This window comes from Microcebus murinus, chromosome 8, assembly GCF_040939455.1.
Source record: "Microcebus murinus isolate Inina chromosome 8, M.murinus_Inina_mat1.0, whole genome shotgun sequence".
In the NCBI taxonomy this organism is placed as follows: Eukaryota; Metazoa; Chordata; class Mammalia; order Primates; family Cheirogaleidae; genus Microcebus; species Microcebus murinus.
In genome coordinates this window covers 70,743,086-70,759,581 of record NC_134111.1, presented here as the reverse complement: position 1 = coordinate 70,759,581, position 16,496 = coordinate 70,743,086, and the positions used below count along the sequence as shown (strand labels likewise).

General features: G+C 32.5%; 1 protein-coding gene across 1 annotated transcript in view; it reads left to right on the top strand.

Annotated features, from left to right (window-relative positions):
* PGAP1 (post-GPI attachment to proteins inositol deacylase 1) overlaps nucleotides 1-16,496 on the top strand; it is an 85,834-nt gene that overhangs the window by 36,008 nt on the left and 33,330 nt on the right. Inside the window, exons 11-19 of the mRNA XM_012776970.2 lie at nucleotides 1,826-1,872; nucleotides 2,264-2,315; nucleotides 5,587-5,664; nucleotides 9,858-9,933; nucleotides 11,973-12,046; nucleotides 12,153-12,204; nucleotides 12,708-12,774; nucleotides 13,182-13,290; nucleotides 15,435-15,473. Coding sequence (XP_012632424.1) covers nucleotides 1,826-1,872; nucleotides 2,264-2,315; nucleotides 5,587-5,664; nucleotides 9,858-9,933; nucleotides 11,973-12,046; nucleotides 12,153-12,204; nucleotides 12,708-12,774; nucleotides 13,182-13,290; nucleotides 15,435-15,473 — 594 coding nt within the window. The remainder of the gene's footprint in view (nucleotides 1-1,825; nucleotides 1,873-2,263; nucleotides 2,316-5,586; nucleotides 5,665-9,857; nucleotides 9,934-11,972; nucleotides 12,047-12,152; nucleotides 12,205-12,707; nucleotides 12,775-13,181; nucleotides 13,291-15,434; nucleotides 15,474-16,496) is intronic.

Below are 16,496 nucleotides of genomic sequence, written 5' to 3'. Positions count from 1 at the left end.
TTTTAATATATATTTCTGTCCCCTCTGTTTTCTGTAAACTGGTAGTTAGAGCTAGAATCTTGATTAGATTTAGATTAATTTTTTGTGGTAATAACATTTTATAAGTAGATTTGTGTACCTCCTATTTCATCATATCAGGAGGTACATAATATTTGGTTTTACCACTTTTAGTGACATACAGGCATCAGGGGGCATAGTAGTATCAGCATGATCCATTCATTATAAAATTCATAAATCTTTTACCTAATGATTTTAGTAGCTGTTAAAGGCATTACTTTTTACTCTAAGTAGAATTTTTTGACAACTATAAATTTTTGATCAGTAGCATTTTTTTCTGATATAGTTTAGGAGTTCTGATATAGTTTAGGAGTTTTTCTGATATAGTTTAGGAGTTTAGTTAGGAATTCCTCTTCTAAGGCTTTAGATATAATTCTTGTAATTAGTTGAGTTAGGAGTATTTTCTAGATAAGTTGGAATTGTTCTTTTGACAGATAGGTTATATCAGCATGGTGTTTTATGGTGGGCTTGAGTAATATATGTTCAGTCCATTGATGACTGAGTCAGAATTCTCTATATACTGAAGTAAGTAGTGTGGCATATTGGCAGCTTTCATAATGAGGGCTACCTTTGAGGATAGGTCCCATTAGTAGCTACAAAAACCCATTACAGCAGTGGGTTGGATCTTTAGAGGCTGCTAGCTTTTCTTTGTCTGGGCTATGCAGATCTGTTTTGTTATCTTGCTTTAGTTATAATGTCACATTGTGGGAAGCATAAGTAACCAATACAGAACATACAAGTATTTTGCCTGCAGGGAAATATATTGTTTTTTGTTTAATTTCTATCAACTTCCTTTTTTATATTCTTGACAAATTTCTTACAATTTTATGTAAGCTAAATGAGAGCCGGGACTATGTGTGCCTAATTATTTTGCCTGAGGGCTTGCCATATAATTCCTTGGCCCAAGAATAGACTTTGTAAAAATTATTTGAATAAAAGGATTGATTCTCATTGTCCTACCTGTAATTCTAAGGACAAATGTATATAGCTGACGGAGCACTGCTTCTCATTGTCTTATGTCCTGGTAGGATTTCAGTAGTTGTATCATATCTTGGAACATTATTCTTCCTTAAAAGTTGGAGTGCAGATCTTAGGTTGCACTGCTCTTAAATGACTAAGACTGAATACAGATTGTTGTTAAAATAACAGTCATCTCTGTAGCATTCCTATCCTGTGCGATAAAGTATTAATAATAACTAGCTTTAGTTTTGAGCCCTTGGAATTGTGCTTCAGTTCAAAAACATTCTTGGTTGTATAGAAGTTATTTGCTGGCAATGAAATGGGACCTCAAGTGATAAAGTAAAAAGCTGTACATAGGTTGTTATTGTTAATTGCTTGGCACTGTATTTTATTTGTTTAAAAGTCTACTTCTGGTTGTTCATTATTCTATTTGTTCAAATATAGGTTACTTACTGTGTAACCATTTAATTAAAGTATGAACATTACTGAACTCTTTGAAAGTTTTGGTTCAACAACTAGAAATGATTAGGCAATATGCTGTAGAAAGATACTCATCAGGTCACTCTTTCTCATACTGCTGCTCTGGATTAACTTCTTACCTGTCTATGTTGACATTAGACTTTTTTTTTTTGGGTCTGTCCTTGATTTATTTGACTTTTGAGACCATCTTGGATATGTTTCTCAATAAGGTGCTATTTTTATGTTTCCCTTGCTGCTACTCATCCTATCTCTTAACAATAAAGTGTTGATGATGCTTGTTTTATATGATTATTTTCTACATTTAATGTGTTTTGTTATTAATAAACAGGATACAAATAGTTGGATTTTTGGCTGCATAAACAGCACTTCTATGTGGTAAGTCCTTTGAACCCACTGCCTTCTATTGTTCATTTTTCTAAAATAGACAATACTAAGAAATCACACTTCTAGAATAGCTTCATGCATTCTTATACTAATTTTGATGCTATTGTATATTAAATTATAGTATTGCATTTAGAATGAAATGGAAAGAAAACGAATATACTAGTAATTTTTACAAACATTGAAAGTAGGAAAATTTTTTTGTTGCCAAGGGAACTGTGTGGACAGTGTTTAGGATTAGATTTATTAGACTTTGGTTCATTTGTAACTCTCTCCACTTGATCTGTAGATGGTTGATGGGTTCTTTTTCCCCTGAAACTTATTTATAATTTATAATGCTTCAATATATTTGTCCTTTAATTATATTTTCATATTTATTTCAAAGCCGGCAAGGGGTTGATTTATCATGGAAAGCTGAACTGCTGCCAACAATTAAGGTAAATTATGGCTTTAGAATTTTAATACTCAGGTGAAAAAATACTTGAGCCTATAGACATTATAGAATATGCTCTTTTATTAATTTAACAAGGTGTTAAATAAACTTGAGATTTGCTAACCTACATTTTAGAAATATTTAAGTATTTAAGTATACATTTGATAGGGAATAACATGCAATTAGTGGGGTTTTTTTACTCAGAGATGAAAAACTATAAATTAATAATCCTCTAAATCATCATACCAAAAGAGCTGGATGAATTTTTAAAGTTAAGTTTGAGGATATATTCTAATGGTCTGTCTTAAAATATAAGGTGAATAGTATACTGAAAATTCATTTGGAGAGGAAGAGCCTGCAGTTGGGAAGTGGGCACCTCAAAAGAGACATGAAGTAATTTTACATATGAACTTCAACATCACCTTGTGGTCAAGCACTTGAATAACAACTTTATCTAGTACTTTTGGGGAGATAAATCACAATAGGGATATATTTAATAATTGTTAGTGATTTGCTTACACAACTTCAGTAGATCAGCAAGTCATTTATAAAAGGCTATTTTGTGTAGTCTCAAAATCTATTGCTGAAAAGCAAAATAATTCTAAAATTTGATGAAAATATCTGTTCTAATTTCCAAATTATATTTATTATATCTAGTAATCTTATGCCAGGGTTGATAGTTTTTAGTTTTCAAGTAAATCTATACTTTAAAAAATGTATTTTTTATAATGAATCCTAGACTCATTGACTTGAAAGTGAAATTATCTGGTCAGTCCCAGTCATCTCTCAATTAACTCTAATTAAGTTAATTTTGCTCATGAATATTTGTATTTATTTGTACATATTGTCAACTCTATACTAAACTAACAGAGAGAAACTTAGCCTGACAGAGTCAGAAATGGTGACAGAAGGAATAATTGCAGGTCACTTAACTTGACTTTGGAATGGTTGCAATTTTTTTCCTGTTACCTTGCTCCGTCTTATATTGTGCACATTCATTCATGTAGCTTTGTATTTATCAAACAAATATCATAGTAAAGTAAGTTGGCTCGTGAATATTTTTAAGGTCTCGCACTGGTTCCATTCTAAGTAAAACAAATAACAAAAGTATTAGAATATGCTTACTGACCAGTAATTCATAAGGTATACTAAACATTTCCTTGAATTTGTATAATAATTTGGATATTCTTTCCAGCCTATAATTTAAGAGTTTGGAAGAAGTAAATAATTAAAAATCTGATAAAATGTACTGTGCTCCCATGTTTTAAAAGGTATAAAATCCTTAGATTATTTTTTTTTAATCTCCAGAGATTAAATAATGTCTTCATCAAGCTCTAGGTTCCTATGTTGTTTGTTCCAAGTATATGAAACAGCTGGCTAAAATAGCAGGAGAATAAGCTATTTAAGCTGCTTGCTTTTTATGGTGAATGCTGAAAGAGAGGTTAGAAAACAAGGATTATAACATTCTGCAATCTTAGGTGTTCTCAGTTTAAGAGGTTTGTAATTATTAAATATAAATATACTTTTTCATTATAATGAAAATGAAAATTTTATATAATGTGTGTTAGCCATTTATATAAACAACACATAAACTTATTTTACCATGAAATTGAAGGGATGCTTAAAGGGGAAAAATTTTATAGGTTTTATTCATGTTAGTATCATCTCAAGAAAAGTAATGTCAAATGAGAATTTCATTACTTTTAGACATTTCTACTGACTGAACTATTAATAAATAGATGGAACCCTTCATCATAGCATATATATATATTCAACACTTTGCCATTGTTGAGAATAAATATTGAGAAGTTATTAAAGTTGATAACTACACAGAATATCCAAGTTCTTCCTAATTAATTTATCTTTCATACTATCTACCATTTGTCTGGTCAATATCAGCTGCCTGTAGTTGTGGCTTATGTGGCCCTTTAATTTACATTAGAACATAAGAGTCTGTTGCAGAGACTTTGCTAAGTTGGGGCGAACCCAGGAGTTTATCTTTAATAAGCACTCTTACCATTCCCACATGAATCTGGTCAGGTTGTTAAAGGACCACTCATTAATGGTTTTTTTTGTTTTGTTTTGTTTTTTTTTGAGACAGAGTCTCACTTTGTTGGCCAGGCTAGAGTGAGTGCAGTGGCATCAGCCTAGCTCACAGCAACCTCAATCTCCTGGGCTCAAGCGATCCTACTGCCTTAGCCTCCGGAGTAGCTGGGACAACAGGCATGCGCCACCATGCCCGGCTAATTTTTTGTATATATATTTTTAGTTGGTCAATTAATTTCTTTCTATTTTTAGTAGAGATGGGGTCTCGCTCTGGCTGGTTTCAAACTCCTGACCTTGAGCAATCCGCCCGCCTCGGCCTCCCAGAGTGCTAGGATTACAGGCGTGAGCCAGCACACCCAGCCCTCATTAATGGTTTTTTCACTTCAGCACCTCTGTCCTGCTTGCTTCCAGCGAAGATTGGGGAAAGCTAATGTCCATAGAAAGTTCTTAATGCAAGCATATTTTTACAACATATAACTCCTCCCACCCCACATCTATTTCTAGAACAAAACTGAATTAAAAACTGATTTTTTGGCTTGGCTTTTCATTAAATTGACCAGTCTTCTACCAATTCCTTCCTCAAAATATGAACTATAGGATCTAGTCTTCATTTTGAGGAAGAATAGTTGCTCACTTGGTAAGGTGCATTATTTAGCTGTAGTGTGTCTTTTTCATTTACTAAATAAATCCCAGGGGATGATGTTAATATATCTCCTTAGCCAGCAACTCTTCACTACTTGGGCTAAATCAGAACCATGTGAGATTAAATTTCAACTCTTTCATCATATTTAGTATCCATTCATTCATCAGCTATCGGATGCTCTTTGTTATATACTGCCAAAATAAATGTGGAAATAACACTGTAGTGCTATATGTAGCAAATAGCCAAATTATAAAAAGAAAGACACCAAATCTGGAAATAATTATATAAAATAATTAAATTTAATGTTTAAATGACATTTATTTTACATAAAGGGATATTTCAAGGAATATTTTTGGCAGTCCATATTTAACATAATTATTAGGAATTTGACTTTCAGCAGGATTATTGACCTGGAAATGTAAACGTGAGCATTTTATGAAGTACAGAACATAAATTTGAAATCTGCTTTTTTAAATAACTAATTAAATAAGAAATGTGTTTGTAGTTTATTCTTCTTTTAACCTGCATTAAGTGCTTTGTATTCTAAGAAATAAAAGTAGCTTTTTATCTTTGTCTTTTTTTTTAGTTTCTGATGTTAAGACTTCAAGACTATCCATCTTTGTCTCATCTTGTTGTCTATGTACCATCTATTCATGGAAGTAAGGTAACAATTAGATTAAGATGTTATCAGAATGTTTTGGGGATGCTCATGGTAAACTTTTTTTTTAATGAGTTCTTCTGCATAGGGCTTATCTAAAACAATGCCCAGTTTGGTGATCCATCTAAGACTATTAAATTATTAGGATCATCTGCTCCAACTTGAACTAAGCAGAATAAACCCAAGTCCCTTTGTTCCAAGTAAGAACTGGTTCCAGCTTATCTATTAGTTTTTCAAAATCTATTAATTACTAGGTACCCCTTTATGTACAAGGTTATCTTCCAGGAATTATAGGAGGCATACCAGTGAGGAAGACATGAACCCTGTTGTTAGAGAGCTACATACTGTTGGGTAGAGGGAGATAAATATATTTGGGTACAGAAGGAAGAGTGAGAAAAAAGAAGTACCCAAATATATATACCCAAATCAGAATATAGCAAGTAAATGAAAAATGTAAAAGGGGGAGATATCTCTAATTGATGGAATCAATAATGGCTTTATAATGAGGTGATAGTTAAAATGGCCTTAAAGTGGGCATAGTGGCAAGTGCCTGTAGTCCCAGCTACTCAGGAGACTGAGGCAGGAGGATTGCTTGTGTCCAGGAGTTCTGAGGCTGTAGTGTGCAATGATTGTGCCTGTGAATAGCCACAGCACTCCAGCCTGGATAACATAATGAGACCTTGTCTCTTAAAAAAAAAGAAAAGAAAGGAAATAAAATGGCCTTAAAGGATAGTAAAAATTTTTATAGGTAGAATGAACATTTTAGATCTGTGCTATAAATATGGGAATCACTAGCACATGTGACTATTTCTGTTTAAATTAGTTAAAATTAAATAAAATTTAAAATCAGTCCCTTAGTTGTACTAGCCACATTCCAGATGCTCAATAGTAATATCATTGCCACAAGTTAAATGGATAGCATTGTTTAGATAAAGAAACAGAGTAATGCATGGGGTATATTAAGAAAATAGTGAATAAGTAAATAATAATTTTAAAAGGATAGCCACCACAAGTAAAATAGTAGTGGAAGAAAAGTCTGGAAAAGTAGTATATGGCCATATTGTAGAGTCCTTGATTAAAGAATTCAGGACTTTATAGAATTCAGGAGTCAGTAGGATGCCCTAAGGTTTTTCACCTTAGTAGTAATGGGATCAGAGATAATTTATTCAAGAAGATTCATCTATGGTGTAGGATGGGTCAGAAACAGAAAGACTAAGTACTTCATAAGGGGTTTTGAGGGATTGTATAGGTTGAGGATCTCCTAATCCAAAAATCCAAAATCTGAAATTTTTGGAGTGCTAACTTGACGCCACAAGTGGAAAATTCCACCCCTGACCTCAGGTGGTGAGCTATAGTCAAAACACAGTCAAAACTTTGTTTCATGCACAAAATTATTTAAATTATCATCAGGCTATGTGTGTGAGGTATATATGAAACATAAATGAATTTCATGTTTAGACTTGGATTTCATCTCCAAGAAAACATTATTTATATACAGGCATTCCAAAATATAAAATACTTCCGATCCAAAGCATTTTGGGCAAGGGATACTTAGCTTGTACTGGGGAAGTGGGAGTGTAAATAAAAGGATGGTGACTCTGAGAGAATTAGTGGGGAAGAAAGAAGCTGGAGGTAAAAGGCCCATTGTATTCCCCTTTATTTCACCCAGCGAACTCATCCTTCAAGATCTAACATAAGTGTTCCTCTTTTCCTTTTCCAGACTCTTCCAATAATCTTTTATTTACTCCTATGATACTTTGTTTATAACTTCTTTGAGAAATTTATTACATTAAATTATAATTTATTTATTTATGTCCCTAGTACCATCACCATATTGAGAACTCTTTGAGAATAATGACCAGATAGGTTTTATTCTACTTTGTATTCTTAACTTTTAGTGACTGTCACATAAATACTAAAAAAAGGTTTCTTGAATGAGAAAGTTGATGAGATGTGTGGCCAAAATAATTAGGAAAATTTGAAAGAAATAGAGAAAGAAAAAGGGGGATGTAGTTGGGAGTCATCTCAAAAGACTAAGTCTCACAAGTACCTTATAATGGATTCATTGTTTTGTTTTGCTTAGCTCAAGTGAGAGGTAATTCAGCATCTTCAATACTAAAAGCTCTCTTTAAGGGTTTTTCTGGCAGGTAAGTTGGTTTTGAATGAATCTAACATTTTTCCCAAACTTGAAAAGGCCCTCTTTGGTTATTCCAAGAAATTAATGAGCCTTTCTGCAAATAGACTGTATTAGCAGCCTAATAAATATATAATATGTCTTAATGCTCTTTGGAAAATAAGTTTGCTGATTCTACTGTTAGACAACTCTATCTCACTAGAATGAAAACTTAAGTGTTTCATAACTTTTGCATGTCTATCTATAGTCCATCATCAGAAGTCGTATATTCAGATACCCAGTGTAAAATAAATTGAGTCAACTGATCTTTTTATTTTTATTTTATTTTGTTATTATTATTATTTTTTGAGACAGACTCTTGCTCTGTTGCCCTGGGTAAGAGTGCAGTGACATCATCATAGCTCACTGCAACCTCAAACTCCTGGACTCAAGCAATTCTTTTGCTTTAGCCTCTCAAATAGCTAGGACTACAGGCATGTGCCAAAATACTCGGCTAATTCTATTTTTAGTAGAGACAGCGTCTTGCTCTTGCTCAGGCTGGTCTTGAACTCCTGAGCTCAAGCAATACTCCCATTCCAGCCTCCCAGAGTGCTAGGATTACAGGCATGAGCCACTGTGTCTGGCCTCAACTGATACATTAATGTATTTTTGGAAATGCAAATATGAAATTATCTGTTTTTTATTGATGACAGAAAACAAAATAATTACAGCCATTACAAATTTACTTACCTTGGATGTTTTAGACACATACCTTTGAATTTTCTCTTTCATGGGTAGGGAATTACTCAATTATGAAAAACTAAAGGTATAGCCAAATTTTTAAAGCAATAATAAAATTCTATTATTTTAAATAACTGTACAAAATGATGTAAATTGCTTTTAAAAACTGCTTCCCTGTCTCTGGTAAAGGCCCACCAGAAAGTACTTTGTAAAAATATAATGAATAGTCCTGTTCAATAAGTCATTTCTCTAATCTTTTAACAGCTATTTTCTGTAATGAAAATATCTATGTTCTTTGCTTTGTAAGTAAAGAGGGAAAAATAAAAGCAAAACTTTTTAACAAGTTTTTCCTTTTATTCCCCCATGTGTGTACTAATAGCAATTTCTGTCATCTGTTTTTCACTTTCAAAAACAATCAGAAATTTACCCAAGAGGCAAGTGAAGTAACACTGCTTCGAATGTATCCAAGCTGTAGTTGTGGGTAAAGGCTAGGATAGGTGCCACTGCAAACTACTTGCTAACTACAATTAGGCATCAGATTATTTATTTCTTCAGCTCTTCAAAATAATCTTATTGCACAGTGGAGATTATTTTAATGAAATTGTTCCTTTACCAGAAACAATTCTTTTTGCAGATAACCGAGAGCAAATTTCTTACACATTTGTAGAAATGTTACTAAAAAAGAAATGTTGTTGCTGAAAAATTGTAATGGTGTAGATGTCACATTATGGGTTTACATTTTTGTTTTTATATTTTTTGGTTTACATTTTTGAAAAGCATTTTTCTTCATATGTAGTAAACCTTTTTCCATTTATTATAACTATTTAACATGAAATAATCTTACATAAATAACATTAGCCATCTATTGATGAATGGCAGTATGTTTCCAAAAACCTTGAGTATAAATAAGAAATGAAGGATTTTTTAAAAAGATATGTAACCAAATCACATTTTCCTTTTGACGTGAAAGTATTCAGAAATGTATTATCTAAACCCTTAATCTTGAATTTGCCTTGGCTCTTAATGCTTTGATTCATCCTTTAATGTCCTTCTACAAATGCCTAAAGTAACTATAAAAAAAACTTTGCTATGAATCTTTTCTTATAGAAATGACCCTCTAATAATTTATCTATTTAATTAAGTTAAGCTTGTTTATTGTTTTCTCAGCATAGCATCTCATCTTGAGGAATTCTTGCCATTTAAGTATAGCCGGAGTTATAGTGTCATAGATGATACTTTCTCCAAAGCTAAGGTTTATAGACTTTTATTTTCCATTCAAATATCAAGTGAAGATATTTTACTATAAATTTTATTTTTTCTAATAATCAAATGTTTTATATTTTAGTTTGTTGTAGATTGCGAATTCTTTAAAAAAGAGAAAAGATCCATACAGCTTCCTGTAACTCATCTTTTTTCCTTTGGTAAGTATTTTTTTTTTTTGGAAATCTTAAGAATTGCTTTTATTTTTAATGGAATACTGATTTATTTTGCCAGTGAGTTGCAATGCAGCAGATCCTTGTGATGTTAAATATTGTATATTTCAAGTGTAATTTGTGGAATAACTATATGATATGGTTCAGAGGTTTCATTCTCATTTAATACTGGGCCAGCAGTCATATTCTGAAAAGAGAACTTTAAAAGAAATTTCTCCATAATCACATATATTTGCAGATAACTGTGAGTGTGTTTTTATCCTAAATATTGACCTTTTTTATAAATTTTACTATAGACTATAAATTCCTATCTGCCTTAGGAAGGTTTCAGGATTTCTCTAAATATTCTCTTATACTTATATTTCTCTAAATATTCTCTTATATTTTGAAATAATTTTAGACTTATAGAAAAGCCACAAAAGTGTAGAGTTCCTGTATATCTTTCACCCATCTTTCCCTAATGCTGACCTCCTCTATAAACATAATACAGTTTTTAAAACTAAGAAATTAGCATTGGTACAATACAATTAACTACAGACTTTAATTTTCACCAGTTTTTCCACTGATATCCTTCTCCTGTTTCCCACGTTACATTTAATTGTCATGTTTCTGGCTGGGTGCAGTGGCTCACATCTCTAATGCTAGCACTCTGGGAGGCTGAGGCGGGAGGATCTCTTCAGGTCATGAGTTTGAGGCCAGCCTGAGCGAGTGTGAGACCCCATCTCCACTAAAAAGAAAAAAAATTAGCTGGGCAACTAAAAATAGAAAAAATTAGTCATGCCTGGTGGTGCTCGCCTGTAGTCTCAGCTACTTGGGAGGCTAAGGTAGGAGGATTGCTTGAGCCCAGGACTTTGAGGTTGCTATGAGCTAGGCTGACACTACAGCACTCTATCCTGGGCAACAGAGCAAGACTCTGTCTCAAAAAATAAATAAATAAAAGAAGTGTCATGTTTCCTTAGTCTCCTGTAATCTGTAACAGTTCCTCAACCTTTTCCTGGTTTTTATACCTTTAAAACCTTTAAAGACTTCTGGCCAGTTATTTTGTAGAATCCCTCTCAGTTTGGATTTGTCTAATGCTTTTTTATGATTAGATTGAGATTATGCATTTTTGCCAAAAATACCACAGAAGCGTTGTGCATTTCTCAGTATATCAGAGTATACGTGATGTTGATATCTCTAATTACTAATGTTACCTTGATCTCAGTTGAGATGGTACCTGCCAGGTTTCTCCCCTGTAGTGTTACTGCTTTCCTTTTTGTAATTAATAAATATCTTGGGTGAGATACTTTGAGGATATGAAAAATATCCTGATTTTCTTCAAAATAACCCACTAGTTTTAACATCCATTGGTTCATCTAGTCTTTAGCAAGTATTACTCTTGTATTCTACATTTATTGAAATTCTTCCTGAGGTACATTTGTCTTTTCTCCTTGTTTGTTTACTTATTCAATTGTTATTTATGTCAGTATGGACTCAGAGATATTTATTTTCTTCATTGGGTTATAATCCATTATTATATTTTTTTGGTTAAGTAGTTCCAGCTTTGGATGTTGAGAGCCCTTTTAGGTTGGCTCCTGTGCTCTTTTGGTATGCACCATCCTTTAAATACATATTTTATATTCCATTGTGGAAAGAATCTGTGTTACTTGAGAAAACTTCCTTTAAGGTTTTTATCCCTCCTCCTATCCCTTCTTTTTGGTAAAAACTCTGAATAATACAGAAATGACAACTCTGAATCATTGAAGGTAGCAAGCTTGTAAATAAAAGATCTACTAAGAAAGCATACTTTTCTGAAATTGTGACCTTTTAAAAACACATAGAAATATGATTGGAAGTCATAAGTATGCTTTGTCCAGAGTTTATTGCAGAAGGATTGGATTTTTAGGAGTTTAGTCTTCCACATCTGAAGTGAAAATCTATAAACTGTTTTTTAAAATCAAAAGCCTGTTGGCATCATTTTAATGTTAAGCAATCAGGACATATTTTAAAGTTCTTTAATGTTCTCAGTAATACTTTTAATTCATTAGGATTGTCTTCAAGAAAAGTTGTGTTAAATACAAGTGGCCTGTACTACAATATAGAGCTTCTGAACTTTGGACAGGTAATTATTATCCTCTTATAACAAGAAGGATTTGATTTTACTTTACTGTTTAGTTAAATAAACAAATAAACTTTTGTTTTTTGTTTTTGTGGTTGACCTCTATTAGATATACCAAGCTTTTAAAATCAACGTGGTAAGCAAGTGCTCAGCAGTCAAAGGTAAATAAATGTATTTTCTGAAAAATATATAGGAGATAATATTGTTATTTCAAGGAATCAGTAGTTCTTCACTTGTATTTTCTATAATACTTACTCTTTCATATATTTTTATGTGAAGTAAACTGTAATATATAATAGAAAATATATTTATATTTCCAAGAGATTTGACATAGACCCTTTCTTAACAGTAAAGCATCTTCATCTATTTCAGTTTAAATAGCCATATTTTTAAAATACTACATATCTTTGTTTTATTATAGTAGTAATTCAAATTTAGCTGTTTAATATTTTTCTAGTTTCTTTATACTGCCCATATGTTCTAATATCTTTTGTAAATCTAATTAAATCATTATTCAGTAATTCTCTTTAATTTTTATCATGTGATATAACCCTTACCGATTATTTTTTTATGAAATGGGCAACTGTATAATTAGGTATTGTAGTAGCTTATGTAACATTTAGGGTAATGGTTAGTAATACATGTTTCTTTTATGTTTTAACAGAAGAAATAACTAGTATCTATAAACTTCACATTCCCTGGTCTTATGAAGATTCACTAACCATTGCACAGTAAGTATAAGAAAGAATTTACTTTAACGTTGGTGTTTTTAAAGAATAGATATTCTGCTTAGTTTATTTAAATCATATGAATTATTAAACTGCCTCAGTAAAATGTAGGTATCCTTTGTGTAGTTTTGTGCCCTTAATATATAATATTTGTATTAATATTGAATTATATATAACTTAGACATTACTTGCTTGAAACATGAACTACCTTCCACCCTCTTTCCCAACTCTTGTGTCCTAGAGTGGGCATTCAAACAATTGTGTTCTATCTGGAAAAGTGTCCATCCACAATGTGTCTGGCATCTAGTTTCCTCTATGTTATTTCATTGTATTGTGCTGAGGATTGACTTAGCCATGGCTCTTTACCAGCATTTTGTATTTGAGAATTGATACTTAAGTTGTCTCTTCAGGGCTCCATCCTCCACAGAAATTTCCCTGAAGCTCCATATTGCTCAACCAGAAAATGACAGCCATGTGGCATTATTAAAAATGTACACATCATCAGACTGTCGGTATGAGGTGAGTTGTATGTTTGCTTAATCTTCAAGATTTAGTTATAGAATAAGCTAGAAATATTTTTTTTACATCAGTCTCAGATATATGGTGATGTGGAAGCCAATAAATATAAGAAGTAAGCATTTAAAATATCTTAAATATTCTCCATTTTGCCTATTAGCACCACCTCAGTATTTCCTTAGCTGGACCATTTGAAATGTACACATCTTAATAAATAATAGAAAATAAAACAAAAATCAAGACTGCATTTTAACCTTCTAAATTTGGAAGCCTGCAGTCCAGAATCATCTGCAAATTAAAGAATATCATGAAATCAGCTGACATGGCTTTCCTGCAGTGATTGACAGAATGCTTATTGGTTTACAGCTCTACTGGGTTAACTTAAGGATATTCTTTCCCTTTCACTAATTATTTTAAGCTCTGTTAGTCATTAATATATGTGATTTAGTGGCTGTTGTGTTTGTTTTATAATTAAAGTAGATCTCTTTGTGTTAAAAGACGGGGAATCGACTTTAGAGTAACATTTTATTTACTTATTGATTCATGAACTAAGAGTCCCCAGATTTCAGATTTAAGTGGTTAAAGTACACAGTTCACTGGTGGTGACATCATAGGCCTCTAGTTTATATGAACTACCTTATTTCTGCTTAGCTACTTTAAACCATGCTTAAGTATTTGTGTTCTTATTAGAGCTAACTTTCTTAGGATAAACTTAGGATTGGTATTGTCAAATTAATAGAATCTGTTTCTACGACCAAGTTTCAGTTGAACCTACATTATAAATTAATTTAGATTTCATGGAATTTACAAATGCTTTGATATCTTGCATTTGGTTTCTAATAGTGAAGAGTTTTACGGGCTATAATGGTTTTTAACTTGCACATTTATATTTCTACTATTAAAGCAATAGTAAAAATTGTGTTAATAATTTGGCTACGAATATTCCATGCTTTCAAAATGTCCATGTTTTTACAAATATTGCATATTTTCAAGAAGTCTATATTGTGACAAAATAGTCATTTTACAACTTTCCTAAGAAAGATTTATCTCTTTTTCCCAGACTTCCTAATATCAAAAAAGTTGTATTTATGGTATAGATAATTAAGGATGAATTTCTTTTTAACATTATTATTTTGTTGGTTTTTTGTTTTTGAGACAGAGTCTCACTCTGTTGCCCAGGCTAGAGTGCCGTGGTATCAGCCCACCTTACAGCAACCTCAAACTCCTGGATTCAAGCGATCCTTCTGCCTCAGCCTCCCGAGTAGCTGGGACTAGAGGGATGCACCACGATGCCCGGCTAATTTTTTTTCCTATATATTTTTAGTTGGCCCATTAATTTTTTTCTATTTTTAGTAAAGATGGGGTCTCACTAAGGCTGGTTTTGAACTCCTGACCTTGGGTGATCCTCCTGCCTTGGCCTCCCAGAGTGCTAGCATTACAGGCGTGAGCCACCTCGCCTGGCCATATTATTTTGGCTTAAATTCCTTTAGTTGGCATGATCTGGTAATAAGTTATTCTAGTTAATTAAGTATTCTAGTTAGTAAAGGGTTACCACACATACATAACATTCATTCAATTGTTAAAGAATTAGAATATAGGAAAATATACTAAACAGTAAAACTACACTTAGTACAATTTAAATGGTGGTTCAGAAGATTCTTTTTTTTTTTTTTTTGAGACAGAGTCTCACTTTGTTGCCTAGGCTAGAGTGAGTGCCGTGGCGTCAGCCTAGCTCACAGCAACCTCAGACTCCTGGGCTCAAGCGATCCTTCTGTCTCAGCCTCCCAAGTAGCTGGGACTACAGGCATGTGCCACCATGCCCGGCTAATTTTTTCTATATATATTAGTTGGCCAATTAATTGCTTTCTATTTATAGTAGAGACGGGGTCTCGCTCTTGCTCAGGCTGGTTTTGAACTCCCGACCTCGAGCAATCCGCCCGCCTCGGCCTCCCAGAGAGCTAGGATTACAGGCGTGAGCCACCGCGCCCGGCCTCAGAAGATTCTTTAACATCATAAGTGCCTTTAGGTTTATCATTATAAAAAATTACTATGCTTAGAGATGTGTATAGAAGTGCTCAATTTAATAAAATGTGAACTGGAGTTGTTTAGGGGAAAATAACTATTTTTTTATTATTGTTTTAAACTAGGTGACAATTAGGACTTCCTTTTCACAAATACTTGGACAGGTAAGAGAGTTGCCTGGTTGGTTGATTATTTATTGGCTTATGAATAGACATTGTAAGGAAGGGGCTGTAGACTTTTTCTGTAAAGGCCAGATAATCAGTAGTTTAGCAGTTCACATACAGTTTCTTTTTGCTGCCACTACCAGCGCAGCTGCTTTTTTCCTCTTCCTTCTTTTTTCTTTTCATTTTTCTTCCACTTTAATAAAATATAAAAGCCATTCTTGGCCCACAGGCAAGAGTTAGCCAACCCCTGCTTTAAGGTGGTGCTTTCATATTTGATACATCCCAGAAATGAGAGCTGATACCTGATTCTCAAACAAGTTAATATTTTTGCCTAAACGAATGTCATATTAAGACTTCATGTTGCTCATACTATGTTACAATTCATTGTACAATAAAATCTGTAGGTCTCGTCATATAAATGAACATTTTTAAAGAATTTTTTATATTATGCATGCTCAGTTTATAAAAGGTAAAAATAAATTCTACTAAAAATAAATGTGTTGAAATTCATTTGCAAATAATGTTAAAAAGTAATTTATTAAGCAGTGGAACTACAGATATTATTCATTATTCTAATTTACAGAATTGTGCAAACTGGACATAAATAAGATAGTATTGGTTAGGGAAATTATATAGTTTTAAAATTCAGTAAAATTTTTATTGTAGCTATTATTACTTTTACTTTATTTTTTGGTCTCTTGTATTTTGGCACACTAGAATTTTTTTTTACTTTGTCATTTAATACTGTAATTATAATAAAACTCACAAATCAAAATTAAATTAAAAATAGTTTTATATGCATTATCTCATTTGGTCCTCACAGCAACCCAGTGAGCTCTAGATTGTGATTGTTATTAAGTTTGTGAACACTATAAAATTCTAAGTTATGTATAAAAATTTTGTGCTAAATTAGGAAGGAAAGATTAAATGTTAGTGTAAGTTGGAAAATAGCACATTGATACTAATAGTATTCTAAAATGTTAGGGGACCAGTTATTATATCTCTTATGGGGGAAAATTCATG